Source organism: Malassezia restricta, chromosome III (assembly GCF_003290485.1).
Source record: "Malassezia restricta chromosome III, complete sequence".
In the NCBI taxonomy this organism is placed as follows: Eukaryota; Fungi; Basidiomycota; class Malasseziomycetes; order Malasseziales; family Malasseziaceae; genus Malassezia; species Malassezia restricta.
In genome coordinates, this window is record NC_040195.1 from 920,509 (window position 1) to 948,129 (window position 27,621).

At 57.4% G+C, this 27,621-nt stretch overlaps 14 protein-coding genes across 14 annotated transcripts; 8 read left to right on the forward strand and 6 right to left on the reverse strand.

The window, feature by feature from the left end:
• Window positions 1-54: 54 nt before the first annotated feature.
• On the forward strand, window positions 55-683 carry MRET_2201 (small subunit ribosomal protein S21e; the record flags this gene model as incomplete). The annotated part of the gene is made up of 3 exons (XM_027628828.1): window positions 55-69; window positions 118-334; window positions 649-683. 3 exons carry the CDS (start codon window positions 55-57, stop codon window positions 681-683), a joined length of 267 nt encoding a protein of 88 aa, XP_027484254.1.
• Window positions 684-1,008: 325 nt separating this feature from the next.
• Window positions 1,009-3,591, forward strand: MRET_2202 (pumilio-family RNA binding repeat protein; the record flags this gene model as incomplete). The annotated part of the gene is made up of 1 exon (XM_027628829.1): window positions 1,009-3,591. The coding sequence occupies one exon, from the start codon at window positions 1,009-1,011 to the stop codon at window positions 3,589-3,591; it is 2,583 nt and encodes an 860-aa protein (XP_027484257.1).
• Window positions 3,592-3,682: 91 nt separating this feature from the next.
• MRET_2203 (TBC1 domain family member 15) lies at window positions 3,683-5,671 on the forward strand (the record flags this gene model as incomplete). The annotated part of the gene is made up of 1 exon (XM_027628830.1): window positions 3,683-5,671. The coding sequence occupies one exon, from the start codon at window positions 3,683-3,685 to the stop codon at window positions 5,669-5,671; it is 1,989 nt and encodes a 662-aa protein (XP_027484256.1).
• A 9-nt stretch (window positions 5,672-5,680) lies between these two features.
• MRET_2204 (uncharacterized protein) lies at window positions 5,681-6,346 on the reverse strand (the record flags this gene model as incomplete). Its single annotated transcript, XM_027628831.1, has 1 exon — window positions 5,681-6,346. The coding sequence occupies one exon, from the start codon at window positions 6,344-6,346 to the stop codon at window positions 5,681-5,683; it is 666 nt and encodes a 221-aa protein (XP_027484251.1).
• Window positions 6,347-6,750: 404 nt separating this feature from the next.
• On the forward strand, window positions 6,751-8,265 carry MRET_2205 (3-oxoacid CoA-transferase; the record flags this gene model as incomplete). The annotated part of the gene is made up of 1 exon (XM_027628832.1): window positions 6,751-8,265. One exon carries the CDS (start codon window positions 6,751-6,753, stop codon window positions 8,263-8,265), a length of 1,515 nt encoding a protein of 504 aa, XP_027484250.1.
• A 17-nt stretch (window positions 8,266-8,282) lies between these two features.
• On the reverse strand, window positions 8,283-10,409 carry MRET_2206 (metal transporter CNNM; the record flags this gene model as incomplete). Its single annotated transcript, XM_027628833.1, has 1 exon — window positions 8,283-10,409. One exon carries the CDS (start codon window positions 10,407-10,409, stop codon window positions 8,283-8,285), a length of 2,127 nt encoding a protein of 708 aa, XP_027484253.1.
• Window positions 10,410-10,895: 486 nt separating this feature from the next.
• Window positions 10,896-12,194, forward strand: MRET_2207 (DnaJ subfamily A member 2; the record flags this gene model as incomplete). Its single annotated transcript, XM_027628834.1, has 3 exons — window positions 10,896-10,903; window positions 10,948-10,957; window positions 11,001-12,194. 3 exons carry the CDS (start codon window positions 10,896-10,898, stop codon window positions 12,192-12,194), a joined length of 1,212 nt encoding a protein of 403 aa, XP_027484252.1.
• Window positions 12,195-12,293: 99 nt separating this feature from the next.
• On the reverse strand, window positions 12,294-13,121 carry MRET_2208 (uncharacterized protein; the record flags this gene model as incomplete). Its single annotated transcript, XM_027628835.1, has 1 exon — window positions 12,294-13,121. The coding sequence occupies one exon, from the start codon at window positions 13,119-13,121 to the stop codon at window positions 12,294-12,296; it is 828 nt and encodes a 275-aa protein (XP_027484259.1).
• Window positions 13,122-13,262: 141 nt separating this feature from the next.
• On the forward strand, window positions 13,263-13,670 carry MRET_2209 (mitochondrial 54S ribosomal protein YmL38 YmL34; the record flags this gene model as incomplete). The annotated part of the gene is made up of 1 exon (XM_027628836.1): window positions 13,263-13,670. One exon carries the CDS (start codon window positions 13,263-13,265, stop codon window positions 13,668-13,670), a length of 408 nt encoding a protein of 135 aa, XP_027484258.1.
• Window positions 13,671-13,711: 41 nt separating this feature from the next.
• On the reverse strand, window positions 13,712-15,559 carry MRET_2210 (tRNA (guanine26-N2/guanine27-N2)-dimethyltransferase; the record flags this gene model as incomplete). The annotated part of the gene is made up of 1 exon (XM_027628837.1): window positions 13,712-15,559. One exon carries the CDS (start codon window positions 15,557-15,559, stop codon window positions 13,712-13,714), a length of 1,848 nt encoding a protein of 615 aa, XP_027484303.1.
• Window positions 15,560-15,734: 175 nt separating this feature from the next.
• Window positions 15,735-17,705, forward strand: MRET_2211 (L-ascorbic acid binding protein; the record flags this gene model as incomplete). Its single annotated transcript, XM_027628838.1, has 1 exon — window positions 15,735-17,705. One exon carries the CDS (start codon window positions 15,735-15,737, stop codon window positions 17,703-17,705), a length of 1,971 nt encoding a protein of 656 aa, XP_027484304.1.
• Window positions 17,706-17,739: 34 nt separating this feature from the next.
• Window positions 17,740-20,829, reverse strand: MRET_2212 (peroxin-1; the record flags this gene model as incomplete). The annotated part of the gene is made up of 1 exon (XM_027628839.1): window positions 17,740-20,829. One exon carries the CDS (start codon window positions 20,827-20,829, stop codon window positions 17,740-17,742), a length of 3,090 nt encoding a protein of 1,029 aa, XP_027484301.1.
• A 187-nt stretch (window positions 20,830-21,016) lies between these two features.
• Window positions 21,017-22,822, forward strand: MRET_2213 (mannosyl phosphorylinositol ceramide synthase SUR1; the record flags this gene model as incomplete). Its single annotated transcript, XM_027628840.1, has 1 exon — window positions 21,017-22,822. The coding sequence occupies one exon, from the start codon at window positions 21,017-21,019 to the stop codon at window positions 22,820-22,822; it is 1,806 nt and encodes a 601-aa protein (XP_027484302.1).
• Window positions 22,823-22,860: 38 nt separating this feature from the next.
• MRET_2214 (metal resistance protein YCF1) lies at window positions 22,861-27,516 on the reverse strand (the record flags this gene model as incomplete). Its single annotated transcript, XM_027628841.1, has 1 exon — window positions 22,861-27,516. The coding sequence occupies one exon, from the start codon at window positions 27,514-27,516 to the stop codon at window positions 22,861-22,863; it is 4,656 nt and encodes a 1,551-aa protein (XP_027484299.1).
• Window positions 27,517-27,621: the final 105 nt, after the last annotated feature.

Consider the following 27,621-nt stretch of genomic DNA (forward strand, 5'->3'; position numbering starts at 1 on the left):
ACGGCGTGGCCCTGACGCTGACCTTCCTCCCCCAACTGCCCTACCGCTTCCAACATGGAGAACGAACACGTACGTGAATAGCGCGCGTGCGATGAGTGTGGTACTAACATAGAATAGGGTGAGCTTGTCGATCTTTACGTGCCCCGCAAGTGCGCTGCCACGGGCCGCCTTATGGAGGCCAAGGACCACGCCTCGGTCCAGATCGCTGTGGCCGACGTGGACGAGAACGGCAAGATGATTCCTGGCTCGACGACCAACATTCCGATCTCGGGCGCCGTTCGTCACCAGGCTGAGAGTGACGACTCGATTAACCGTATTGCGCAACAGATGGGCTGTACGTATCAGAATACCGTGCCACACGACCTCAGGTCGGACGGGTGTTACCACCACCACCACCACCGCGCATGGAACCGCTCCTGACAGTCTGCGCCTGGCTGCGGGATCACTCCCATTTCTACGGCAGGGGCAGGATTCCACATTTTCACGGAGCGAAAAGGAACAGGCAGCGGATAAGAGCTCGCCGGCTCCTGTGCATGAGCTTGTCGAGTGTCAGACCTCTGCTACATGCGCGGTATGCACGGTGTGTGGTAACGTCGCCTGGCCAGGCGTTGGCACGATACCGACAGAGAACGTTGGCTAACCCTGCAGTGATGAAGAACGTCTGGTCGTACCAACAAAAGTAAGGATGCCGTGCTGTCGGCCCTTGTATGTCTCTATGCTCTATAGCGTGGAATAGCTATATCATGCCGCTCGGCGATGAAACCATTCGTACATGTCGGGACGCGGGGCCATGCTCAGGCGTGGCGTGGTGCTCGAGGCCTTTTTTTTTCGAGCGCCGTTTTTTTTCTGCCAGAGGGCTTATTCAGCGCTTGCATCGCTGAGGGCGTGTGGATCGGCGCTGAAACGTCTTCCTCCTCGCTTTTTGTCCCGGCTGCCAACGGTCACGCCTGTTAACGAAGCACCCCCGCCCACCTTTGTTCTCACGCTGTAATATATGTACCTCTAGGCATGATGCAAGAAAATACAGGACCAGATCCATTAGCGGGTCTTCCATCCATTCATTACCGCCATCCCAGCTCGCGTGGTGCCGCCTCGCCCTTAGAGCACCCGGTGCTTCTCCCTAGTGCCGTGCCTCCTCGGCCAGCGCCCGCCCCCCTCTCGCTGCATCGAACAGGCTCATGGTCGGTGCATCCTACTGTATCATCTCCTGGCCCCCATCCCTGGGATGCAGACGCTCTGACGTCGCCGCCCGGTCTCTTGCCCAACGGCGCCCCTGGACGTCGGCGTCCACGTCGTACACTTACAGATAATGCGACCGAGTTTTTGCATGCTGTGGACGACTTGCTGGGCTCACAGGTGTCACGGCATGGCCCGTCCCACATGCCTCTGCCTCCGCCACCTGGGAATCTCGCTAGCCACGGCATGGAAGGTCCTCTGTCGCCCAAGTCAGCCGCCTTCCCTATGCCGATGGAACACGCTTTTGGTGTGGAATCGGCGGGACCGGCGCCGCTGCCGCTGGGCTCGACCAAGTTCGGCTTTCCTATGCCGAGCCATGCGATTGGGTCGCCGCCGATTCACACGCAGGACGAACGAGCGCCCGCGTCGGACTGGCCGCTTTCGGACGTCGAGGGACCGCCGATGTGGCCGTCCATGTACCCACCGACGCAGACGCCTGCTCCTATCGATCCGCTGGGCTATGGGGCCTCGACTGCTGTGCTGTCGTCGTCGCCGGACGATGCGACAGCGCCGCTCCACGCCGAAAAGTCGGTGGCGCTCGTCTTGGGCGACGACGAGCCGCGGTCGCATATGCCGCCCGCTCCGCCGACGAGTCACGCGCGGCCAGATGTGCTGGATGCGTCGATGCAGCCGTCGGCGTTCGTCAACCAGGACCTGGCGCAGCGCGTGCGGTCGATGACCCTGCCGGTCGATCTGTCGGTGGGTCCGATGCGCGAGCGGACCGGCTCGGTGCATCGAGCTCACCGCGCGCCTGACTCGCCGTCATCGCCTATGAGCGGGGGTCGTATCTCTACGCACGCACGCAAATCTGCCGCTGCTGCCGTGGCCGGCCACGGTGTGCATGGCATGTACGCACGTTACACGCCGCAGTCGCCGTCCATGGCGTCGTCGGCGACGATCTGCGACTCGCCTGATGCGCTGGATCCGTCGTCGCGCCCGGGCCCGAAGCGCCGCGACGAGGGCAAGTGGTTTGGTCGGCCGGGCACGCTGCGGCTGGGCGACACGGTGCCGATTGCGTCGACGGGCCCAGCCGTCTTGGACGATGAGCTTGCGCCGTACGTGCGCGCGCGGTCTCAGGCGACGGTGCACGATGTGCATGGTGACGAGGGCTCTGTGCGCTCGCGCAATTCGTCGCGCACGCGCGCGTATGAGCGAGGCACGGGCGATCTCGGCGGCCGCTTCCACCGGCGCGACGAGGGTGGTGTGCCGCGCGCTGTGTCGGTGCCGCTGCAGGACGATGCGGCGCACTGGGAGCTGCGGGACGTGCGTGGCCAGCTGGCCGAGATCAGCATGGACCAGCACGGCAGTCGGCTGATCCAGGAGAAGCTGGATCACTGCACGCCGCAGGAGCGCACGCAGGTGTTCGAGGAGCTGTTTCCCGAGTCGCGTCGGCTCATGGCGGATGTGTTTGGCAACTATGTGATCCAAAAGCTGCTGGAGTACGGCACACGCGAGCAGGTGCGGACGCTGGGCGGCCAGCTCGAGGGCCATGTGCTCTCGCTCTCGCTCGGCACGTACGGCTGCCGCGTCGTGCAAAAGGCGTTTGAGCGCGTCGACGAGGAGCAAAAGATCCGCCTCGGCCAGGAGCTGCATCCGCACGTCTTGGACTGTGTGCGGGATCAAAATGCGAACCACGTGATCCAAAAAATCCTGGAGCAGGTGCCGAGTCCGCACCTCGACTTTATTGCCTCGGCGTTCCTGGGCCATGTGCCCGTGCTCGCGTCGCACTGCTACTCGTGCCGTGTGCTGCAGCGCATCTTTGCGTACTGCAGCGAGGAACAGCGCCGGCCGCTCCTCGACGAGATGCACAAGGACACGCTGCGCCTCATGCAGGACCAGTACGGCAATTATGTCGTCCAGTGGGTCCTGCAGCACGGCGAGGAGCGCGACCGCGTTGCGATTGTGGGCGTCGCCAAGTCGCACCTGCTTGCCCTCTCGCGCCACAAGTTTGCGTCGAACGTCGTCGAGCATGTGATCCAGGTCGCGCAGCCCGCCGACCTGGCTGACCTGCTCGAGGAACTGCTGGCCCCGCTGCGTGCCTCGGACGTCGAGGGCCTGCCGCTCCTCCTCGAGGGCACGGCCCCGCTCTGCATTGCGACGGTCATGATGCAGGACCAGTACGCGAACTATGTGCTGCAGCGCTTCCTCCAGACGCTCCACGGCCACGACCGCGAGCGCCTGGTCCAGACCATCCGGCCTGTGCTGTATGCGCTGCGCCAGCGCCAGGCGCTCATGGCTGCCCAGAGCAATGCGGCGTCGACGCCGTACACGGGCAGCATTCGCATCCCCGGTGGCGGCCACATCGGGAACAAGCCCCTGCTGGCCATCGAGCGCCTCATCGAGCAGGGCCCCTAATGTCGATACGGGATTTCGCAACACGGTACATACGGCGGTAGTGACACGAGACAGATCCACGCACGTCCCTCGCCCCTCGCTCCCTCCACCCATGACAGGGGGTCAGGCCGTGCTGGCGCTGCCGGCGGCGGTGCATCCGACGGCTCGGACGTGCGACAATGTGCATGGCCGCGTGCAGATAGGCACAGAGGGCGATGCGCCGCAGCATGCGAGGAACATGGTGGTGCACTTCGGCGTGCCGGACGCCCCACAGCATCCCTGTGCGTTTCGCGTGCCCCTGCGTGACTTGCGGGCGATTCGCGAGCATGTGCCCTCGGCCATGCGCCCCATCGGATTCGTCGAGCTGTATGCCCAGAGCAAGCACACGCTCTTCTTCCACACGTGCCCGTACGACGAACATCGCCGCGCGTCAAGTGACTGGGACGGCCACCGCCTCGTCGACGCCCTGGTCCCCTTTGCCGATATCCTCGCCAGCCAGCAGGTGCCGAGCCTGTACCTCATCAACCCCTCCGCGGAAGAGCGCGCGAAGCACCAGACCCCGCGCTTCGCCGACGACGCGATCGAGGCCGTGCTCGCCCGCCGCTCGCCGCTGCCGCCCGCCCCGACGCACTCGGACACCTTGGCCGCCTGGGCCAAGTCGACCCACATGTCCGTCCTCACGCAGCTCTCTCACGTCATGCGCGGCGCCCGCGATAGTGGCCATGCCTTCTTGTCGCATCCGATCGTGCGCCGCGCCGCACCCCAACTCTCCGCCTCGCAGGCGGGGCCCTACATGGTCAGTGCCCAGACAGACTCCACGGCTCCGACGTCGAGCGACCCCCTCTCGGTCGAATTTGATGCTGCGCGCGTCTACCTCACGAAATGGGCGCGCCAAGTCGCCCAGGAAGGCGAACTGAATCGCATGGCCGAGCAGGCCATGCTCCGTGATCCTGATCGCGATGCCGAGTCGCTGCTCGGCACCTCGTACCTTCCGACGCTGCCCCAGACCGACAAGCTCGTGCCCCTGACACACGCGGCGTGCACAGAGCTCCTCGATTCTGGTGCGCCAGCTCATGATATCGCGCAGCGCGTCTTCCGACACGGCCTCACTCCCGAGGCGCGGCGCTTACTGTGGCCCTACATGCTCGGCGCCCTTCCTCTCAACTCCCGTCGTGAGGGCCGCGACGCGCAGGACGCCGAGATGCAGCGCACCTACGATATGTGGAAGCAGCGCTGGTTCGGCCAGCCAAGGCCCCGTGCCGCCGAGCACGAAGCGTCGCAGCACCGCATCTGGATCGACTGCCTCCGCGCCGATACCAAGCACGACTTTTTCCAGCACGAGCCGCCTCTCGATATCGAGGCGCATGTCGTCGCCAGCGGCTGGCTCCGCTCACGACCCCAGGGCGCCGAGCATGCCCAGGTCAACAAGCACGTGTTCCTTCTCAGTGAGATTCTATGGACCTTTGACGTGTATGCCGAACATGCAAACGATACCAAACTACCTGCGATCGAGGGCTACGTCCAGGGCATGAGCGATTTGTGCTCCGTATGCTATGTGGCCTGCAGCGGTGATGAGGCACGCACGTTTTGGACGTTTGTGGCGCTCATGCGGATGTGGGGCAGCCACTACGTCGCTGACCAGTCGGGCATGCGGCACGAGCTCCTCCTGCTGCAGCGCCTCGTGGCCGAACTGTGTCCGCGACTGTACGCCTATCTCCAGCGCATCGACGGACTCAACCTGTTTTTCTGCTTTCGCTGGCTACTCGTGTGCTTCAAACGCGAGTTTGTGCTAGACGACGTGCTGCGCATCTGGGATGCCATGTGGTCGGCCAGATGGAGTGAGGCCGAGCACCGCGGCTGGCCGCTGTGTACGCACATGCATCTGTTCGTGGCGCTGGCCATCCTTGAGAGCCACGAGCGCCTCATACTCCGGTACCTGGCCTCGTTCGACGAAGTGCTCATGTTCATCCATTCGCTGGCGTTTCAAATGGATGCCACGAGCGTGCTGCGTCGCGCCGAGGCACTCGTGTACCGCCTGCGGAGCCGCGTCGGCCAGGAGCCGCCTGTCGATGAAGAGCTCCGATCCATGGTCCTATGCTAAACGTACATACTAATACAACACGCCTGCATCCACCACGTAGCGGTCGCCCGTCCGTTCCACGGTAAACTTTTTCGGCAGAAAGCGCGTGCGGTGCCACGAACGAACGAGTCGCATGGCATCCGAAACCTTGGATAGGCATACGAGAAACCATGCGGACGTGCTCTCTGTGTGCAACGGCGGCAGCTTGAGCACAGTGAACGACGACGCAAGGGGCGGCGTCGTAGGACGCACAAGCTGCGACATGTGCCAGTCGATGCGAGGGGGTATCTGGAGGCCTAGAGCATAGTGGCGCTGCAGCTTCTTTTCCAGCTTCTCAGCCGTGGTATCAAACGGGAGATGGCGCAATACAACCGACTGCATCGGATACGATGCGCCAATGTCCAGCGCGGCGAGCCATTCGGAGGGCCAGTGTGCGTAGTGCCGCTGAAAGAATGCTTGCCGCTGTGCCGCACTCAAGCATTCTACTTGCAGCGCCTCCCCGCCTATGCATGGGCGCTGCCTCTGTAGGGCGCGGGCTTCTGCCTCAGTTGCATACTCCACCATGACCATCTCGCTAGGGACCATGGCGTGCGTACGCACAAAGTCTATGCGCACTGGCGCACCGGCCACACGCCGCACATCACTGGGCAAGGCCGTGTACGGGACACGCCGTACCAAGGCACACGTATGACTCATGCCCTGCTCCGCGGTGGTGGAGGAAGATCACAAAGTGACAAGACAGCTTGGCATCCCCTGACCGCAGGGGAGGCTGGCAAGGAAGGCCGCGTCAAAGACCTTCCAATGTACAAGCAACGCCCGCGACACTCTTTTCCTTGCCCTGTACGTACTCTACCACTCCGTTCTATGCAATGCACTGCTCCACAGCAGATCTTGGCAGGCGGGGTGGCATGTCAATCGGACCACAGGGTCGAACTCGTCAGATGTGGAGTCAGATGTGGCGTCCAATGACACCACTCGAAATCTCACGCGAGCCGAAATGAAGCGATGTAAGAAGATGCCCAGCACAGATTTGTAATCGTATAAATACACCTTTTCCTGAGCTCGGAGTTACTTTTTTTGTCAACCCACCTCTTTCCGTCATGTTCACCGCTGTGCGTGCCACTCTTCGCCCCAATGCTGTTGCTAGCAAGCGATGCTTCTCGAGTCTGTCTGTACAGTTGAAGCAGGCCGGTGGTGGCAAGATCATGACACCTAAGGCCGCTATCGCCGACATCCCAGTCGGTGCCAAGGTCATGGTGGGTGGTTTTGGTCTCTGTGGTGTGCCTCGCACACTGCTGGACGAGGTCGTTAAGCGCCCTGAACTCAAAGACCTTGATGTGTACTCGAACAACCTCGGTACGCCTGGCCGTGGTGTCGGTCTCCTGGCTCGCGAGGGCCGAGTTCGCTCTATTACGGGCTCGTTCCTCGGTGGCAACCGCGAGTTCGGTGACCAGTTTTTCAGGGGCGAGGTGCAGCTCAATCTCTGCCCACAGGGCACATTTGCTGAGCGCATCCGCGCTGGTGCGGCTGGTATCCCTGCCTTCTACACGCCCACTGGTTACGGCACGGCCGTCCACAAGGGTGAGCTCGTACTCAAGTACGAAAAGAAGGATGGCGAGGAGGCGAAGCCCGTGCTCATTTCCAAGCCGCGTGAGTCGCGCCGCTTTGGCAACCGCGACTTTATTCTCGAGGAAGCCATCTACGGTGACTATGCTTTGATTCACGCTCGCAAGGCCGACGAGGCTGGCAACCTCATCTTCCACTCCACGGCGCGTAACTTCAATGACCCTATGGCACGCAACGCGCGTGTTACCATTGCTGAGGTGGAAGAGATTGTGCCGGTTGGCTCGATTTCCTCGGACGAAGTGCATCTGCCATCCATCTTTGTGGACCGCATCGTCAAGGCGGAGCTGCCTCTGGAGGTGGAGAAGGTGTGTCTCTCGAAGCCGGAGGGCGACGCCACAGAGCTCACGAAGCGCGACATCATTGCTAAGCGTGCTGCGGCTGAGCTAAGCGATGGTATGTATGTGAACCTCGGTGTCGGTATGCCCAACTTGGTGCCCTCCTACCTCTCCAAGGACGTGGATGTGTATGTGCATACTGAAAACGGTCTGCTTGGTGTGGGCCCGTACCCTTCGAAGGAAGAGGATGTGCACACGGACATCATCAACGCTGGCAAGGAATCGATCACCGAGCGCCCTGACGCTGCTGCGTTCGATGCTGTCGCCAGTTTCGACATCGTGCGTGGCGGTCACCTCGATGTGACGATGCTTGGTGCCCTCCAGGTCACGGCGAACGGTGACCTGGCCAACTACATGATCCCAGGCAAGTTCGCGACGGGTATGGGTGGTGCCATGGACCTCGTGTCGAACCCTGACAATACGCGTGTGATTGTGCTGACGGAGCACGTCGACAAGACGGGCAAGCCCAAGGTGGTGCAGAACACGGAACTCCCCTTGACAGGTGTGCGCTGTGTGAGCACGATCATCACAGACCTGGCTGTGTTCAACGTGGACCGTGAGAAGGGCGGTCTCACGCTCGTTGAGCTCCAGCCCGGTGTAACGCTCGAGGAGGTCAAGGCTAAGACGGGCGCCGATTTCAAGGTGGCGCTTTAATCTATAGCTATGTGCAATTATATATTTTCTGACGAGATCATGGGTTTCGTGAGTGTGATGTCGTCACCCTCCAAAGCTTGCATGGCCGTGGATGGCGGCACGAGCGAAGCCTTAGGTGACTTGACGAAGACCAATGGCGACGGCGTTGCCGAAGAAGTCGTCAAGCGCTGATCGTGCCGGTCTTCCAAGCTGTCCCTATCCGTTTTGTTCTCACTCATGGGTATATCCCATGTCGACGTCGATCCAGTGTCCGACTGGCCGTCCGAGTCGTATTCATCCAAAATCTCTTCACCGATGAGCTCTTCGAGGACATCTTCCAGCGTAATGATACCCAGTGGTGCATCCGGCGCAAGATTCTGCTCCACTACTTTCGCTGGAGGCAGTGTGCTACTCGCACTGATCGGATGATCCGGGTTGTCAAAGTCACTGGCTTTGCCACCCCGCAGCCGATGCAGCAGACGCTGGAGATGCGACGAACGCAGACTCCTCATCTTGGGCTCTTTGGTTGACTCTGCTGCTGTGCCCTTTTCGAGTTCAGACGATGCATTGAGCGTGGCAGGAATTTTGGTCTTTGGCGGTACAGTAGCTTTGGCCGCGTACGACGAGTGCGGCGACACAATCGCCATATGGGAACGGCCTTCCTGGAACACATTGAGTACATTCAGCAGAGGCTCATCCCAGGGCACCGTCGGTAGCGCATTGATCAGCATTTCACTTACAGGCACAGCATCCTCAGGGTCGAGTAGCACACACTGCTTCACCAACAGAGCACCGACAATCTTTCGGTGCACCTTCGGCTCAAGGGTCGTTGGTTGTGAGTACAGTGCCCGCGAATCATCTGCGAGTGGATTGCGTTCCAGCTCCGCGCCGTCACCGATGCTTGGTGCTTCAGGCAAAGCCACCTGTTGTGTCAGACCAAGAGAACGGCTTATGCGCGATGATACCGTTTCTCCTCGGTTTGGTGTGCCCGCACCAGACTCACTCCTCGACACATTCAAATCTTGATACACGGGAATTCGGGAATGACCGGACCGAACAATGCGATCCAACGTGGGATAGTCAAGGCGCGCCGTAAGTGGAATCATATTGACCCTCTCAATAGGCGTCATGGCTTGCTTTGCAACTTTTTCTTGCATGTCCAGAGCACCTCCAACAATCGTAACGGTATCATGCTTCAGATCACCACCATGACCACCAGCAGCTTCATGCATCGTGACCAACTCTTTGAGCTCGACGCGGCGGTAGATTGTACCATGGTGTGGTCCTAGCGCATAGTGCAAAATGCGCGACACTGGCCAGGCAATAGGATACAGTATAAACATAACAACACGAGTGAACATGGCCATATGAGCACCCATGTAGAGGCCATATCGCGAGCAGACACTTTGGGGAATGAGCTCGGCAAAGATAACCACAAGTACGATGGACACAATCACCGCCTGGATACCACCTCCCAGCACAGGATCTGCAATAATCGGCAGCGTTTCATTCGTGATCATGTTCGCAATCAGCAGCGTCGTAAGAAGCAAGTGACCATCCTGACGAACAGGGGCAATCTTGCTGGCATACGCGCGCTCTTTTCGGCTTCCTTGTGCCATAAGTACCTGCAATTGCGTCTCATCAAGTGACATGTAGCCCAGCGTAAGACCCGCAAAAATGCCAGATAAGATGACAAGAATCGGGATCAGCAGGGCAAACGCCACTTTCTTACCTTTAGGCATATTCTTGCCTTCTTTCGAGTCACCTCCTAGAGATTCTTCTCGCTTGGTGAAGCGCTCGAAAAAGTCGACGTGAAAAGCTGTTGAAGGGGGCTGTACATGATCAACAGCACGTTTTGGCATAAATGGGAGGTCCCAACTCAGAGAGTTCTGGATCGATGGCGCCGCCACAGATGTGACTGTTGTGCCAGCCATCATACCAAAACCAAACAGAGTGATCACCATGAAAAGAAGGACTGCGGGCGAGAACGTAAATGCCGCTTTCTTTGACGACGCCACTGACTTATGCATCGATGGCTGCACGGTAGGTAATGAAGTATCTAATGTATCAGAGGATACGCTTAACGAAGATTCATGCACAGTTTCATTTTTTTCATGCACAGAAATAGAACATGATGGCATACCACGTATATCAGGATCCTGCATTCACTGGATGGACTGATATGCTCGTTGCAAACCGGCGATAAGAGCTTCGTGAATGTGGAGAAGCTTTTAGCAAATAAGCTAGTCACCCTTATCTGATCATACTATAGCTCACGCAACGCAGCACCTACTGAACATGAAAGTGAGATTACAGTATGTGCGAGTCTGTAGAGACTCATGTAATACAACGTCAAAAGTGCGAGAGATTTTTCTGGCTTTGAGCTGACTGTGCGTGAGCCTGCGCGCCGTAGCGATAGTCATTCTATCGTACTCGTGTGGGCCAATTTAGTAAGTTCACGTGACATTCTTCTTCGTAGAGCATGGAAAGCGCTGGAACAATCCATGTGCGACGTCTTCTCAGGGCTGCAATGCCTGCGTAAAATATACGCACGTTCATTGGAACTCTTTTTTTGCGTGCGTGTCGATCCACTCGTGTGTTTCAAAAAGTGCAGCTAGGCAGTCGGACGACTGAGTTATCCAGCATATACCATGGTTAAGTACGTATGATAGCGCGTGTTCGAGGCAGTATCTAACCAAACAGGGAGACGAAAGTATGTGGAAGCATATTTGTGAAAGGGTAATACTAACGTCCAGCTATACGATCTCTTGGGTGTGTCGCCTGAGGCTTCCCAGGCTGAGCTGAAGAAGTCTTACCGGAAGAAGGCACTGGCACTGCACCCTGACAAGGGTGGTGATCCTGAGCTGTTCAAGGAAGTGACCGCGGCTTATGAGGTATTGGCAGATGAGAGCAAGCGTGAAATGTACGACCGCTTCGGTGAGGAGGGTCTGAGCGAAGGCATGATGGGTGGCGGTATGGACCCACAAGACCTGTTTTCTCAGCTCTTCGGCGGAGCTGGCGGATTCTTCGGTGGTGGCGGCCGTCCGCGTGGTCCGAGGAAGGGCAAGGATCTTGTGCACCGTGTCAAGGCTACGCTCGAGGATCTATACAACGGCAAGCTGACGAAGCTTGCGCTTCAAAAGCATGTGCTATGCAACAAGTGTGGGGGCCGCGGTGGTAAGGAAGGTGCCGTGAAGTCGTGTAACACTTGCAATGGCCAGGGTATCAAGGTGGTGCTACGCCAGCTGGGACCTATGGTGCAGCAAATGCAACAAACATGTCCAGACTGCCACGGTGCAGGTGAACAGATCAATCCCAAAGACCGCTGTACGCAATGCAACGGTAAAAAGATCACGCAGGAGCGCAAGGTGCTTGAAGTACGCATCGACAAGGGTATGGAAGATGGTCAGCAGATCACATTTAAGGAAGAGGCCGATCAAGCACCGAACACGATTCCCGGTGACGTCATCATAGTTGTTGACGAACAGCCACACCCTCGATTCAAGCGTAAAATGAACGACCTGTTTGTGAACGTTGAAGTCGACTTACTTACTGCGCTGGCTGGCGGTCGCGTGAGCATTCCTCACTTGGACGATCACGCGCTGTCCGTCGAGATCCCTCGTGGTGAGATTGTACGACCCGGTGACATGAAGGTGCTGCGTGGCCAGGGTATGCCTTCGTATCGCCACCACGAAATGGGTGACCTGTACGTGAACTTGAGCGTCAAATTCCCAGACAGCCTGAGTGAAGAACAGCTCCAGGCGCTTGAAAAGGCCTTGCCAGCTCGCCCTGCACCAGCTGCACTGTCCAAGGACCTGGATGTCGAAGATGTGGTTATGGACTCGATTGATGAGCATGAGGCACACCGTGCACGCACGGGCCCTGCTACAACCGGCGAGATGGAAGATGACGAGGCTGGAGGTCCTCAAGTGCAGTGTGCTCAGGGCTAATGATCTTAACGATGTGCATACCGTATATTCCTGATGTAGTACAACGCGTATCGATAAACACTATATATATATATATTAGAACACAATTTTGCAAGAAGCCTAAGCTGATGGATCACTCGAGCCCATTTGGGACTTAAGGTGTACATGCTTTTGTTCGGCGGCAGCCAACATCTTGTCGAGCTGCTCCAGCTCGCTAGTTTGGGACATAACCGATGCTTGGATCTGTCGCACGCGCTCTTCCATCGATGAGAGATCGGACGTGTGGGCAACGCCTGTCGAGGAAGCAGTGCCTTTCCAATCGCCTTTCTCGACATGATCGACAAACACGAGAGGACACGCATCCGTCGTTACCGCATTGGGCGCAAACTCAAAGACGCGCACTTCAGCATTGGCCCAATATGAAGTCGGTTCGTCTGTAAGACGGCGCAAAAAGTCGCCATGTGCCACGACAGCAATGTGCTGTTCAGGTCGCTCACGAAGAAATTGGCGAACCCACTGCGCACGCTTTTCAAGTGATGCAGAGTCTGCCGCGTAAAATCCTTGCTTGCTCGTCCAATCTGGCGTCAGGTGCTCGAGATTGAATTTTGCGAAGGCCTCTTGTGCCTCGAGCACGCTGCGGTGCGAACCAGTGTCGCAGGGTACATCGTTACATTCTTGGAGCTGGGGAAGGCACAAAACATTCGCGTGTCCATTGAGACGCTCAATAGCATCTTTGTATCCAGCCTCAGTAGTCTGTAGCGTGCGTCTCAGAGGAGACGATATGATCAACTCGACTGTTGACTGCAGCTCAGGCGTCACAAGACCAAGACGCTGTGCCTGCTTCTCGCCCAGCGGTGTAAGCAGAGCGTCGGCAATGCTCGAGTCACCCGTCGCATTATGCTCGGCCTCTGCATGCCGCGTCAGATAAATTCGACTTGTGGGCGCCATCTTCGAAATCAGTGCCTGGATGTAGTCGACGTGCATGTCCCGCACAGTGGGACGCAGCGATCCACATACACATCACGTGACATACAATGTGTCTCGATCTTCGTTTGATGCTGGCCGAACGATTGTTTCGCGACACATACGATGCTGGGGCTCAAGTCAACGATGTCGATTATCGACAACTCAGGGGGCCTCGTGGCTGAATGCATTCGGGTCATGAGGTACAAGAGCTCGATGGGACTGGGTCGTGTCGGTGATGAAGTCGTGGTAGTCGTCCAAAAGGCCAAGCCGATCCCTGCAAATCAAGTGTCCAGCGCGTCATCGAATGCTCTCAAAGTTCGCCGTGGCGATGTGCGCCACGCAGTCATCGTGCGCACAAAAAAGGAATCACAGCGGCCCGACGGTCGTGTTGTCAAATTCGACGACAACGCATGTGTTTTGCTGAACAACCGCAAAGAGCCACTTGGCTCGCGCGTTAACGGCGTCGTCTCGAGCGAGCTGCGCGAGCGCGGCTGGGGCAAGATTCTCAGTCTGGCATCTAAAGTCGTCTAGCATGTATATACCTATTACTCTCATGCTATGTAGCCCATTATTTATGATGTGTCCTCCCCTACCTCTTGCGTGCGGTCCTTGCGCCACGCATCAGTTCGGCGGTCTAGTTCTTCGGGGGCGAGGCTGCGATGCACGCGTTTTCGATGACCTTTGGCTGCAGTACCCGGTCCCCAGTTGGCCTGGGGATTCATTTGGTAGCGAACCGCCTTGTTGTCGGTAGGTGAACCATGAATCACGCTGTGCGTATCAGGATGCTCGACGTCCCATTCGAACTCGCGGTGCTGTACGGCTGGCGTGCCATCCTCACGCACATGCGAAAGCAGACCCTTGGCTGGTGAGCCTTCCTTTAATCGTTCTGGGTTCACTGGGTTTGTCCGAATCCACGTGCGATACAGATCGTAGATCTCACCACGCGTCGCATTCGTCTTGATAGAACCTGGTATACAGTGCGAGCGCGAGACTCGGTAGCCGGCATGCAGCAGCGCATGCACCATCGGTGCCATAGCAGGGCTCGCACAGTGAAATAGGCCAGCGATTTTGGCCGGGTGGAAGTAGAACGGGGCATCTGGCAGCTCGTCGCGTGCGGTCGAAACCATGCCCCGAATTCGTGCTTCGGTGTGAACAGGATGCTTGTTGGAATCGAGTGTCGCGAGCAACTCATCACAGAAGGCTCGGTTGTGTAGGGGGCCAAACCACATCGGGCCTCCTACATGAAATGTACCGCCGCACTCGGCACAGTGGGTATCTGTGGGTGGACCTGATGCGGAGCCAAACTTCAGCGTCGAATGCCCCGTTTTGGAGCTCTGAGATTCCGTACAGCGACCCATCGGCTGGATATGAAAGTTGCTGCACTTCGAGCACGTATATACCAGACCCGTCTTGGATGCATTTTGCTTCACAGTCTCAGGTCGGGACCATACGCGTACAAAAACACGCAAGTAAAAGTCGATCGAAAGTGATAACATTGGCTGCACGTAGCGTCCGTAGCGGCCGGCGGCCATGGAAATTGAATGCAAGACTAAACGTAGCGCAGCTTCGTGACTGTACTCGGCTTTTATGCTGACACCGCCATACAGTGAGAAGCATTTTTCCGGGTAATTGTGGCCTGCCAGCACGGCGAGATCTGTGCAGGTCACACACAGCAGACCACCATCGGTAACAGACTGCACGGCCGCATCGAGAAACGGCGAAGCTGTACCGTAGGGATCCAAGTCAATGAGGTCATACCGTTTGGGCAAGTCGCGGTGCTCATACATGAGTGATATAGCATCGCCTTGATTCACATGCACTTTGCAGTCGGGATGTATGCCTGACGGAGTCGGATCGGCCTCTGCTTCCACTTCATGTTCTTCTTCATCTGCTTGCTCAACGTCCATTTTTATCCATTCGTTCACCGGGCGGTCTGGAGGAAAGTTGAGAGCCAAATTACGTCTTAGCGCCTGGACAGCAGTGGCTGAGAGGTCGTTCGCTTGCACAAAACCCAGCAGCGGGATTTCTTTCGCGTATCGAATACTTCGCAAGCCTGTGGCACTCAGTGCCTCAAGTGCCTTGAATTTGTACGACTGGTATGTATGCTCGTGTGGCTCTTCATCGGTTTTGATACGCTTGGCGTCTGGCTCACCCGAAACTGCCTTGGCACGCTTTGATCGAGCCCTGTTTCGCGCCTCGAATCTTTGGCGCTTTTCACCATCTAGCATTTGACTCCATGTAATGATGGCGATGGTGCTGAGATCACGATTAAATTCCTGCACGGGGTTCAAAAAAGCCGCCTCCTTCGATGGCATTACAATAGTAGCACTATTCTCGCGAAATGCAGCCTCATTTGCGCGAATATGAATGCCATATTTGGCCACGGTTCTCGCGCTCAACAAGATAGGCTGTGGAGCCATGGCGCTTCGTAGCACGAGACGTCGACAGGGGCCAAGACGCACAAGACCCATAAGGACAGCTTTTTCACTTTGGGAACGCGCAGTCCCAGCTAAACGAGATCACGTGCACTGACTCCACAGGCGAAGCCATTTTGGCGCCACTCGCTCCCCTGACCAGACACCACGAGAACGTACGATGGCCGACGTGCGTGCATGCTTTGGCGAGCATGTCTTCAAAGACGATTTTATCACGAAAAAGCACGAAGAGTATAATCAAAGTGGTCCTTACCACCATTCGGTCATCAACGACCTTGTCAGCGAGGATCTGCTGCGCGGTGCTAGAGACGAGATCATCGAGGAATTGCATTTTACAGAGAAGGAAACAGATATCTACAAGGTGAATCAAACAGGTGACCTTGCGAACCTCGATGGTCTAGGCGAAGAGGAAGCGAATCGACTCAAGTCCCTCATGAAATTGCGCAATGCTATGTATTCGGACGAATTCCGTGGGTGGCTGCGCCGCGTGACGGGGTGTGGTCCTTTGAGTGCTAAAAAGAAGGACATGAGCATTAATGACTACCGCCATGGATGCCACCTGCTAAACCACGATGACGTTATTTCTACGCGCCGCATCTCGTTCATTTTGTATTTGCCTGACCCTGCCGAGCCGTGGCAGCCAGAGTGGGGCGGCTCGTTTGAAATGTACCCTGTGAAAGAAAAGCATGTGCCAGATGACTTACCATCAAACATTGTACCGATCAAATGGAATCAGTTCAATTTCTTTGTCGTGCAGCCCGGTCACTCATTCCACAGCGTTGAGGAGGTCGTGCATCCAACGCAGTCTCGACTAAGTATCTCTGGCTGGTTCCATCGCCTTCAGCCAGATGAGCCAGGTTTTTCTCAAGAAGAGGAGGATCGAGAGCTGCAGGCAGAAAAAGAGTTTAGCTCAGTCGGCAGTCTGATTTCCAAAAAGTTTATGGACGCATTTGTCGAGTACGATGAGGCTACGTACGGCGGCCCATCCTTGCCCGGCTCACGCATGTCGACAGAGCACCTCAAGTTCCTTGCCCACTTTATTAATCCGGCGTACCTGACCACCAAGATCCAGTCGACGCTCTTTGAAAAGTTCGGTGAAGATTCGCATCTGCTTCTCTCGGACTTTTTGCGGCAAGATGTAGCAGACACGCTTGAACGCGTTTTGAGGGCTAAGGATGAAGAAGACGGCCTCGTATGGTGGCATGGAAAGCAGGAACGGGTAGGCTTCGACTCAGTGCGAATCCAGCACCATGGTGTGGGCACAAACCGTGCATTGCAACCGAGTGACGAAGACCGACGGTGGGTTCTTGCTGGTCCTCCGCACCGTGAGCGCTTTGCGACACTTGATTCAGCTTGCACGCCATCTACGGCGCCAGCGATCGATTATGCTCAAACGCAGTCGCCATTGGTGTCTGTGCCTTCGAGCGCTGCTGACCTTTTGCATGTTCTAACGCACCAGCTCTTCCCCTCGGCGGCTTTCCGCCACTTTGTGTCCAATATTACCCAGCTTATTCCCATGGCCGCACGACCGATTCGTGCTCGCCGTTTCCGCCCTGGTCTCGATTATACGCTGGCGCGCTCTGATGACGAGACGGTGCTTGATCTGACGCTGACGCTCACTCCTGATGTAGTCGGCAGTGCCAAGAAGGTCCTCAAACACACGGCTCGGCCCAAGGGTCTTGCAAGCAAGCACAAAGAAACTGTATCGCAGGGTGTCCTGAGCAAGAAGGATGTTGAGAAGCTCGAGGGCATGTGGGATCGTGGCGACATAGGCGGCTGGGAGTGCTACTTGGCGCCGCATGAAGGCGAGGAAGATCCGGCTGTCTACCAAAGTGCCGAGTCACGGCGTGCGCAGCGTGCAAAAGAAGAGGAACAGCAGGAGCCAGTTGAAGAAAATGATCAGGAGGATGAGGACTTCGAGGATATGGACGAGGACGAGGATGACGATTTCGATGGTGTGCTGCTTAATGTGACGCCGTCGTACAATACTCTCAACGTCGTTTTACGTGACGAAGGCGTGATGCGTTTCGTCAAATACCTCGGTGCTAGTGCCGGCGGCAGCCGTTGGGACATTGCCGCTGAGTACACGGTAGGCGCTGCTGAGATGGAAGAGGACGAAGCTTCTGCGTAATGAATGTAGGTATATATAGCCGCAGCCAACACCACTACATAAGACTCGTGCGAGCACCGATCTGGTTGCTGGGAGTGCCATCGGGGAAAATGGCTTTCCTGTCGCCAGAAAATTCAGCATAGATGCGGCCGAGGCGTGCCACTTCGGACGGCGGGACACTGGGCCGCGTAGAGCGGAACGAGGTGTCGAGGTGTGAGGTATGCACAAGGAGCGTTTTGCGCGGTGCTTCGGAGGATGTCTTGCCCCGGCTTGGCAGGTCCATGTCGGTGTTCCGCACCATGCGTTCTAGTCGTCTGCCGAGAGCCAGTTTCTGCGCACCGCTGACGGTATGAGCCGTGCTGTCATCGATGGGGGGGATGCTGAGGTATGCCACGTTAATCGTATCCTGTGCCTCCGTCGTTTCTCTTTTCTCCGGCGCTCGCAAATTTTCGTTGATGGCCTCGAGCTGGGCGTTGTACATGAGCGCCTGCAGATCAGCTCCCGAGTACCCTTCAGTTTTTTGGGCCCATACATCGAGGTTGACGTCAGCGTCTAGTGGCACCTTTCGCGCAATCGCCCGCAGAATATCGACTCGGTCATCTCGCGACGGCATATCACACAAAAGCGACTTGTCCAGACGTCCAGGACGAAGCAGCGCAGCATCGATGAGATCAGGCCGCGATGTTGCTGCGAGCACATACACACCGTCCAGGCCCTCGGCACCGTCCATCTGCGTCAGCATCTGGTTGACGACGCGGTCTGTGACGCCCGTGCTATCGTGTCCACGTTTTGGAGCGATAGAGTCAAACTCATCAAAGAACAAAACGCATGGCTTGGCCGATTCGGCACGTTCAAACAAGTCGCGCACCGACTTTTCGCTCGCACCGATATACTTGTTCAAGATTTCAGGGCCCTTGACGCTGATAAAGTTGAGGCCACATTCTTTCGCGACAGCGCTGGCAAGGAGCGTTTTCCCACATCCCGGGTAGCCGTAGAGCAAGAGACCGGAGCGCAAGCGCAATGGACAGTTGGCAAAGATGGCTGCATACTTGGTCGGCCATTCGAGCGTTTCACGGAGTGTTTGACGCGTTGCAAACAGACCGCCAATGTCGGCCCACTCGGTGGCGGATGTTTCCAGCTTCACATCACGCAACGAGAGAGGCGTGTACCCCTCCTGCGCACGATCAAAGTCACACATGTCGAGCATAATATCACGCGCATCAAGCACACAACGAATGGTAGCTTCGTGCACGGCGCGATCCGTCAGCATTTTCAGGTCCGCCACATGGTAGCCATCCGTATGGGTCACCAGATCCGTGTAGTCAAGCTCAGGTACGGCACTTTGTGCGCGGAAAGCCACCTGCTGCACGAGCGTATGCAGGATTTGCCGACGAGCCTCCTTGGCTGGTGGCTTGATCGAGAGCGTATGTGCCCACACACGTGCATTCTGAAGATACGCATGCACATCAGAGGCGTTTTGGGCCGTGGCTAGCACAAACACGTCATAGTCACGCACCGTTTCTTCGATGCGCTCCACAAGAGCATGAGCGAGGTGACATGAGCGCCACGTATCGACGTGCTCACCATCAGCAGGCATAAGTAGGTCGAGATTGTCCAGCACCAGAAGTGTCGGTGCATGCCAAGCAGCCTCGTCGAGCCATTCTTTGCATCGCGCACGTACGAGGGGCATGCGCTCCTCAACAAACTGGGCACAATCGACAATTTGCAGACGATACAGCAGTGATGGATCGTGAGCTAGGTGCGTTCCAACTGCGCGAGCCAAACTTGTCTTGCCGGAGCCAGATGGTCCTGTCAAAAGGATGCCACTCGTGCCTGAAAAAGGACGGCGAGGGGGGTGTGGCAGCTGTCCACTCGATATAGCATCCATGCAGCCCTGCTCAGCCACATTGATATCACGCATGGCGCGCACAACACGCACGGTATCGAGACATTTTTTCAATGGCTCAGCCATACCCGCTAGTGGATCGGGCTCGGCTACACAGAGGTGTACACCTTTGTGTTCCTCGTGCTTGTCGGCCTCGCGCACAGCGCCAGGAGACGGAGCTGAGAGTGTGACAAGGTCGAGATCCTGGAGGCCAAGCTTGTCACGCAAGGACGCCCCAATCCACACATGACGCTCAGGCCACTGTATATGAAGAGAGGCTGCCTCCTCCTCCGGCATCGTACCGGGCCCAAACGAAGCACTGGCTGTCGCATTCTGTGGCGCATCTTCGTCCTTGACAGACGAAGGACAGGAGACTCTTGTCACACATAGCTTATGATGTTTAAATGCCAGCGCCACAAGCTCGTATGCAGGCCGATCCGTGTCGGGCGGCGCGAAGGCCGCAGGCACCACGACAGCCCACGACAGGTCGCGCTCATCATCAGGGACATAGGAGGCTGGAAGAACGCGCCATGCGACATGAGCAAGGGCATTTTGTGCTGAATGCGATGTCAAAGGGGCAGCGCTTGAAGGGAATGTGGCGAGGTTAGTTGGCTCTTCTTCTGGAACCTGGGCGAACCGAGTCTTTGGCGCAATAATCACCTCAGTGTCGGTGGACAGGCGTACAGCAATGCTAGCCGACAACTGTTCATCAGTGTGGTCTGTATTAAGAGGTCGTGTGGGCGGTACGGTGCGGTCTACCACGAACTTGATCACCGTCGAGGCACTACGGCCCACGGAGACAGCCAGCACTTGGCCTTGCTTAGCCGCACGGACCTGAGAGAGCATGTTATCTTCGACTTCACCAGCATGGACACTCAGGATTTCCCAATCATCTGGACTGACGGGTGTTACGTGCACTTCCTGTGCGATCGGTACAGGTGGGGACCGAAATAGGCGGATCGACAGCAGCGTGCCGTCAGAAAGTCCAGGTGAAAAGAGACTAGCAAGCGCAGGACTTGCAACGACACAGTCGCTCGCATTAGGGTCACTAAGAACGGAGGCATTAGGACTCATACCTGTCCAGCCACCATAGTAGGTCTGCGCTTCCGTTCCAAGCTCGACTATCAGCGTCTGAGGGACGACATTGCGTGCGATCAATGTTGAGCACAATGACGCTGGTAGGTGCACGAGGCTTGCTCTGAGCGCAGGGTCGATAAGTACGCGTGCATGCGTCGCACGCGAACGCGACGAAGAGGGCATGCACAACGGCGCCCAAGACCCGGCAGCTCGAACTGCGGCGTTCAACTCTTGGCATCCCCATCATCCGGGGATTGAGCTTCATCACGTGATCAACTTGGGACTCGGTCGAGGACTCAAGTGCCGCCAGGTCAACTCGGTGTGGGACCAAGGCGCTTTTTTCAACACCCTCTTGTGGTGAATCTATGCGATGGGGCTTAGATCGGGACGCTGCTCCATCATATTAGTGCGTTTATTTGCCCTATTTCTACTAGGGACGATCATTGTACTGGCATTAATTCGCCAGCACTTTCGTATCAACGAGGATGAATACATACGCGTCTCGGAACTAGGCACATGGGAAGAGATTCGCGCGTCGAAACGGCCAGCCGTGCTGGATCATGGCTCGCCTATGAAGATGAAAGAGGATGCGATGCCTCCTGAAAAGATACCTCGCATCATTCATCAGACGTGGAAGACGGAGGAGCTTCCACCGCAATGGGCCGAGGTGCGCGAAGGCTGTGCCAGGCTCATGCCTGACTATGAGTACATGCTGTGGACTGATGCTATTTCGCGTGAGTTCATCGAGAAAGAATACCCATGGTTCCTGCCTACGTTTGATGCGTATCCCTACAATATTCAGCGTGCCGATGCGATCCGGTATTTCGTGCTGCACAAATATGGCGGCGTGTACATGGATTTAGATATTGGATGTCAAAAACGCCTTGATTCGCTTTTGCGCTTTGATCTCATCCTTCCCAAGACCATCCCTGTCGGAGTGAGCAACGATCTCATGTTCTCCGTCCCTGGTCATTCCTTCATGGACCTGCTGATTCGCTCGCTTAATAAGTTTAACCACAGGTTCTTTACACATTATGCCACGGTTATGTTTTCTACGGGGCCGATGTTTGTCTCGACGCTGCACCGTGTTTTTGCGAGTGTGCACGAGAAGGTAGCGCCGTCTGATGCTCAGCAGCCCGGGCGCGGTTTTCAAGGCATTCGTGTTCTGCCGAAGAGCTTGTACGGCAAAAATCTCGAGCCTGATCAGGTGCCGGACTCGTTTTTCGTGCATATGTATGGCAGCTCTTGGCATGCGGGCGATGCGGGCTTCCTGATTTTCTTGCGTAAGAATGGCTACGCTCTGATTTTCCTGGGTGTGGTTCTACTCCTTGCCTGTATGCGGCGCAGCTGCTTTTCCTTCCTGGCGCGTTTGCTGCACGCGATCATGTCGGTCCTGTTTCGGTCGCGTTCGAAGTTTTCCGATGCAGGTGCCATATCTGGCATCAAGCTGGACGATGTAAAGACGCCGCGCAAAGTCTCGACATGGTACGCCAAGTCGCCCGATGTCGAGTCCAAGTACTGCAAGACGAGTGAGGAAGGCCATGCCAGACCTTCTATACCCCTGCCGACCATTTCTATGAACGATGCTCAGGCTGTACCATACCACGACGTATCCGAGAACTGGTCGTCTTTGCCTGCGTCGGTTGGATCTGCTCCGCCAGAGCTGTCGATGCAACGTCGCGGATCTGACACCAACACGCCTTTGCCGACGTTTTATGTCGATCACCGAAGCACGCCTGACTCGATGGATGCATCGAATGCAAATTCAAAGGATGCGCGTGTCCCCGCCGTAAAGCGCATCAGCAGCGCGACGTCACGCACCTTTTCGTCCCTGATCCCCCCACCACTGCGCCGCTTTCGAGGCGCGTCGTTAAAACTACCTTCCAAAGCGACGACAGAGAAACTACCGAAGGAGCCACCGACTCGGCATAGCGACGAGTACCACTCCGAATGGGAGCGACTCGTGCAAGACTGGGAATCAGGTCGTGGCCTGCGGTCACCGACGCTGCATACGGCGTTGTCGCCGGCGCCTGAGCCGATGGAGACGCTCGACGAGCCTCACTTGTCTCCTACTTCGCCGTCGCAGAACCAACTGCTTCGTCGGTCGCACCACCACGATCCATACCGCCCGGCCACACCGGCCGTCTTCACGAGCCTGAATATGGAGCAAAAATAGCCACCGCATGTTCATCTGTATAGCAAGGAAACATATACCTACACTGGCGGCGCCTGGACAAGTCCGGCCTCCCGCGCCATGCTATAGAATTGGCTCCGTGGGTTCTTGAGCAGGGTGGCGGGCGCGTCGAACTCCACGACTCGACCCTGTTCTAGCACCAGCACACGGTCCGAGTCCATGATGGTGTTCAGGCGATGAGCAATCGTGATCGTCGTGCCGGTGAATCCAGTGCGCACGATCTGCTGGACGAGCTGGTCCGTCTCGAGGTCGATGCTGCTCGTCGCTTCGTCCAGCACGAGAATATGTGACTGACGCACCATCGCGCGCGCAATGCAAATGAGCTGACGCTGACCCGCCGAGAAGTTGCTTCCGCCTTCAGAGACGGGCTGCAGCAGACCTGCCGCATGATCATCCACAATGCCGCAAAGACGCGCCTGCTTCAGTACGCGGTACAGCTCGCTGTCCGTGTACTGGTGCAGCGGGTCAAGGTTCTGACGCAAGGTGCCCTGCCACAGCTGGGCATCCTGGGGAATAATCGCCATCGACTGCCGAAGATCTTGCAGACCCAGGGTCGAAATGTCGATGTCGTCAATGTACACACTGCCCTCTGTCGCCTCGAGAATACGGAAGAGCGCGAGTGTGAGCGTCGATTTGCCTGCGCCCGTGCGACCCACGACGCCGATGCGCTCACCGGCGCGGGTCTTGAACGATACATCGCGCAACACGGGCTCCAAATCAGCGCGGTACTGCGTCGAGTAGTGACGGAACTCTACCACACCGCGAGACGGCCACGATGGCGGCGGCTGCGTCTCTGGAATATGAGCCTCACGCTCCATCGGCAGGCCCGCGTACGACATGACGCGCTCAACACTCACGATGTTTTGCTCGACCTCGGAAGCCGAGCGCACAGCCCAGTTGAGTGTCTGCGTCGTGCTGAGCACCTGCGAGAGCATCAGACCCAGCAGACCGGCGCTCATACGCCCACCGGTGGTGACCACAATAATGGCCATGGTCGAGGCAAACAGGATCACGAACGAGCCCAGGAACTCGATGCGCACAGCGAGCCACCGGTTGCACGTAACGGCGGGGAAGTAGCACATTTGGTTGAGGTCGACGCGCGTCTCAAACGCGTGTGTGAACCCAGATGCTTGGCTGAATGCGCGGATCGTCGAGAGGCCGCCTAGCGCCTCCTGGAACCACGTGAAGATGGGCGACTTGGATACGGCATCGATGCGTTTCAGCTCGCGGCTAGACGAGAGATAGTATCGCATCACCGCACGATACGCCATAGCAAGGGGAATAATGGCCACAAGGAAAGCCGGCACCGAGTATGTTACGACACACACAACACCCATCACGACGACCGACGATCGTGCCATGCCCTGGATGACTCGTGGAAGCACTTCGTCGATCACACTGATATCGCGGCTGAAAAGATTGAGCAGGCGACCGGTCGGCGTCGTCTCGAACCACTGCAGTGGATATCGCAGCACCGAAGAGAACAGGCTGTCGTGGTAGCGTTTCGCACTGCTGAGTACGAGCCACACGTACAGGATCATGGGAGCGATGCAAACGCCCACCGACGTCAGCATACCCATGGAGCCGTAGAGCGTCAGATAGTATGAGGCGGCCTTGTCGAAATTCGTGTCCGGACGCGCATTGACGGCGCTCCATTGCTTCAGCACAACGTCTCGCGCAATCATACATGCCTGGGTCAGTATGTGCGCCACAAAGAAGAGAGCCACGCCCACAGACGAGGCACTTTGGATATAGTCTTTGTACACCCTCCACTTGACGGAGCCTGTCTCCTGGATTTCTTGGGGCGACTTTGACTCGCGCAGGTGGCGCATCGTGGTCGCTTTGAGCTCCAGCAGGGACAGTTCGCGCGGACGCGGGCGGCTCGCATGCTCCGTGGCCTGGACCTTGTCTTTTTTGAGCTCGGCCTGTGCCTCCTCCTGCTGCTCCTGCGACTCGCTCTTCTTCAGACTGGAAATCACACGGTACACTTCGCCCTTCATTGCCATGACCTCTTCAAATGTGCCGCGCTCTTCCAGCAGCGCGCCCTTCCGCAGAGTGACAATCTTGTCGCACTGTGGCAGGTACGACACAGCATTGAGGGTCAAGATGCGCGTCTTGGTCCGCAGCATACCCCGCGGCCCAATCACATGCTCCCAAAGATGCGCTCCGACGTGCGCATCCACGGCGGCCAGTGGATCATCAAGTAGATAGATATCTGCCATGGCATAGCATGCACGCGCGAGCGCGACTCGAGCCCTTTGCCCACCGCTCAGGCTCACGCCGCGCTCGCCAATTTCCGTCAGGTCGCCATGTTGCAGCACGAGAAGATCCGGCTCGAGGGCACATGCATACAGGCACTGGCGATACAGAGCCTCGTCATAGGTGCGGCCAAAAAGAATGTTATCTCGCACAGTAGCACCCATGCACCATCCGCCCTGGACGAAGAAGGCCACCTGGCCATGCACAGAGAGCCGGCCATGCACGTTGACCATGTCGCCGAGAATGGCCGACAGCAATGACGATTTGCCATCACCGACGCGACCCAGCACAGCCAGCAATTCGCCACTATGCACGGTCAAGTCCAATTCATGCAGCGTCGGCGACAGCTGCTCCGCCGACCATGCATACGACGCCTTGCGGAACCGCACAGCATCGCCGCCTGGCGGCGCAGGCGTTGGCGCATGTCGACGCCCGCGGTTATCAAGCTCTTCACTGTCGAAAAAGGCAGCGAGACGGCCGGCCGAGACCTGGGTCTGCAGAAACATCGACACGATGCCGGCGAGCATCGAGAGCGGAAAGTTGAGCAGCTGATACAGAGACAGTGCAGGGAACACAATGTCAGCCGTCAGTGGCTGTGAGCTGGTCGCAGAGTACGTGATAAAAGTACCGAGCGATACAAAGAATGGAATCGCCTGCCAGAAAAAGTTGAAGCCGGCACTGGCTACGCCAATGTTGCGGAGCAGGGGGAGCTCTTCGCCGTTGCGCACACTCAGCAGGCGGCGCGTAAAAGCCTCTTCCCATGCAAAAAGCTTGATGGACTTGATGTTGAGAATGATCTCGTTCATCAGACCAGTGCGGCGGTCGCGCACCTTCATCTGCACAGCACTTTGCTGACGCAAATATGTCGCGAGGATCGTGTTGACCGGCACACTGACTAGCATGATCGCCACACCAACAAAGGCCGACCAGCCGAGCAGGTCGAAGAGCGACACGAACGCAATCACGATCTGGAACACAGCTGACCACAAAATGTGGGCGTACATCAAAAAGTCTGGCAGTCGATTGGCGTCCACACTCATCAAATTCACAATGTCACCTGAGCTTTGCTCGCTTCGCGACTTGTTGGAGAGGCGCAGACTCTTGCGGAAGATGGCCGTCACGACGCCGGCTCTCGCTCGCATGCCCGCGACACTTACGAGCTGGAAGTATTGGTGCAGACTCAAAGTCTGGATCGCCGACGTGATGAACAGGAGCGCTACCATGACAAAGCCACGCAGCGGCGTGCCACGCAGAGCGTCTGTCGGTGCCCATTCCCATGTCTGCACAAAGGCCAGCAGAGCGCGCAGAATCTGTGGCTGTACAAACGCCATCACATCCTGCACGACCTTGAAAATGGCCGCCAAGGCGAAGGGCGCGCCGAATGCAGAGTACAGGGTCTGCCAGAAGCGCAGCTTGCCGGTCGACTCGAGCGGATGACCGCGCTCGAGCGATGCGTGCGCATGCTTCGTCCAATGGTATTGGAACGCATGCCCGAGCTGCTCGGCTTCTTCGCTCTTGGGCAGGGACCACATATCGGACTCACGAAGAAACTTGCGAGCGCCCAGCGACATGAGCGGCTGCATCCAATGGAACGACAAGCGGCTGAACAGGTTGGCCTTCTCTATCGGTGAGGCCTTGTGCGCAAACTCGTCTGGCTCTTCCTCAGGCTCGGCTTCCGCCTCGACGTCATCGTCGTCGTCGGGCAATGCGATCGAGTCGCCCACTTCGACGTCGGAGCACTCGAGAAACAGCGCCGCGAGAAGGAAGAGCAGACGCATGCACAGCGGCACGACCACGAGCATCTGGACAAGCGTCGACTTGGGCGCGACCTGCAGTATAGTTCGCACACGAACTGGACCGATCAAGAGGTGCAGCAGCCACAGCACGAGTGTCTCATCGGAGCCGTGACGCGCTTTCATGTGCATGGTATGTTGCAGCCACGCAGCGAGCACATATGCGATCAGCATCGTGCCTGATGCCAGGATCTGGATCCCGCCCGTAAGCGAGGCCTGCGCTGGAGCCAGATGGCTTCGCATACCGATCAAGACGACGAATTCGACAAACGCCAGGAGCGTCACAGCGGTCATGACGCCGTCCTTTTCATGCAGGACCTGCATTGAGTTTTCAGAGCGCTCCTGCACTTCGCACTGTGACCATCGGCGCAGGGCACGCACAGCAGCCACGATGAACAGCGCAGCGGGTAAGAACCACAGTATGGCGGCCTGAAAGCAGGGCGTGAGATCAAAATCGCGCGTCGGCGACATGGGACCCCAGCCCTCTGATCCATCACACACCCATGAGCCGAGTCCGGTGATTTGAGCAGCCGGCCTCATGACGGCGTCGTACACATGAGGCGGCGCCTCATGCCACAGACTGCTCGTCCCAAAGCCCGGCACCCACAGCCCCAACTCTGCCATCAGCGTCTCGGAGCAAAAAATCCGCGCCCTCCGCCCAGGCCACCGTCGGTCCCCACGTGATTTGTCATCTGCCCTGGTGCGAAGATTTGCGACTCTCTTTCCTGG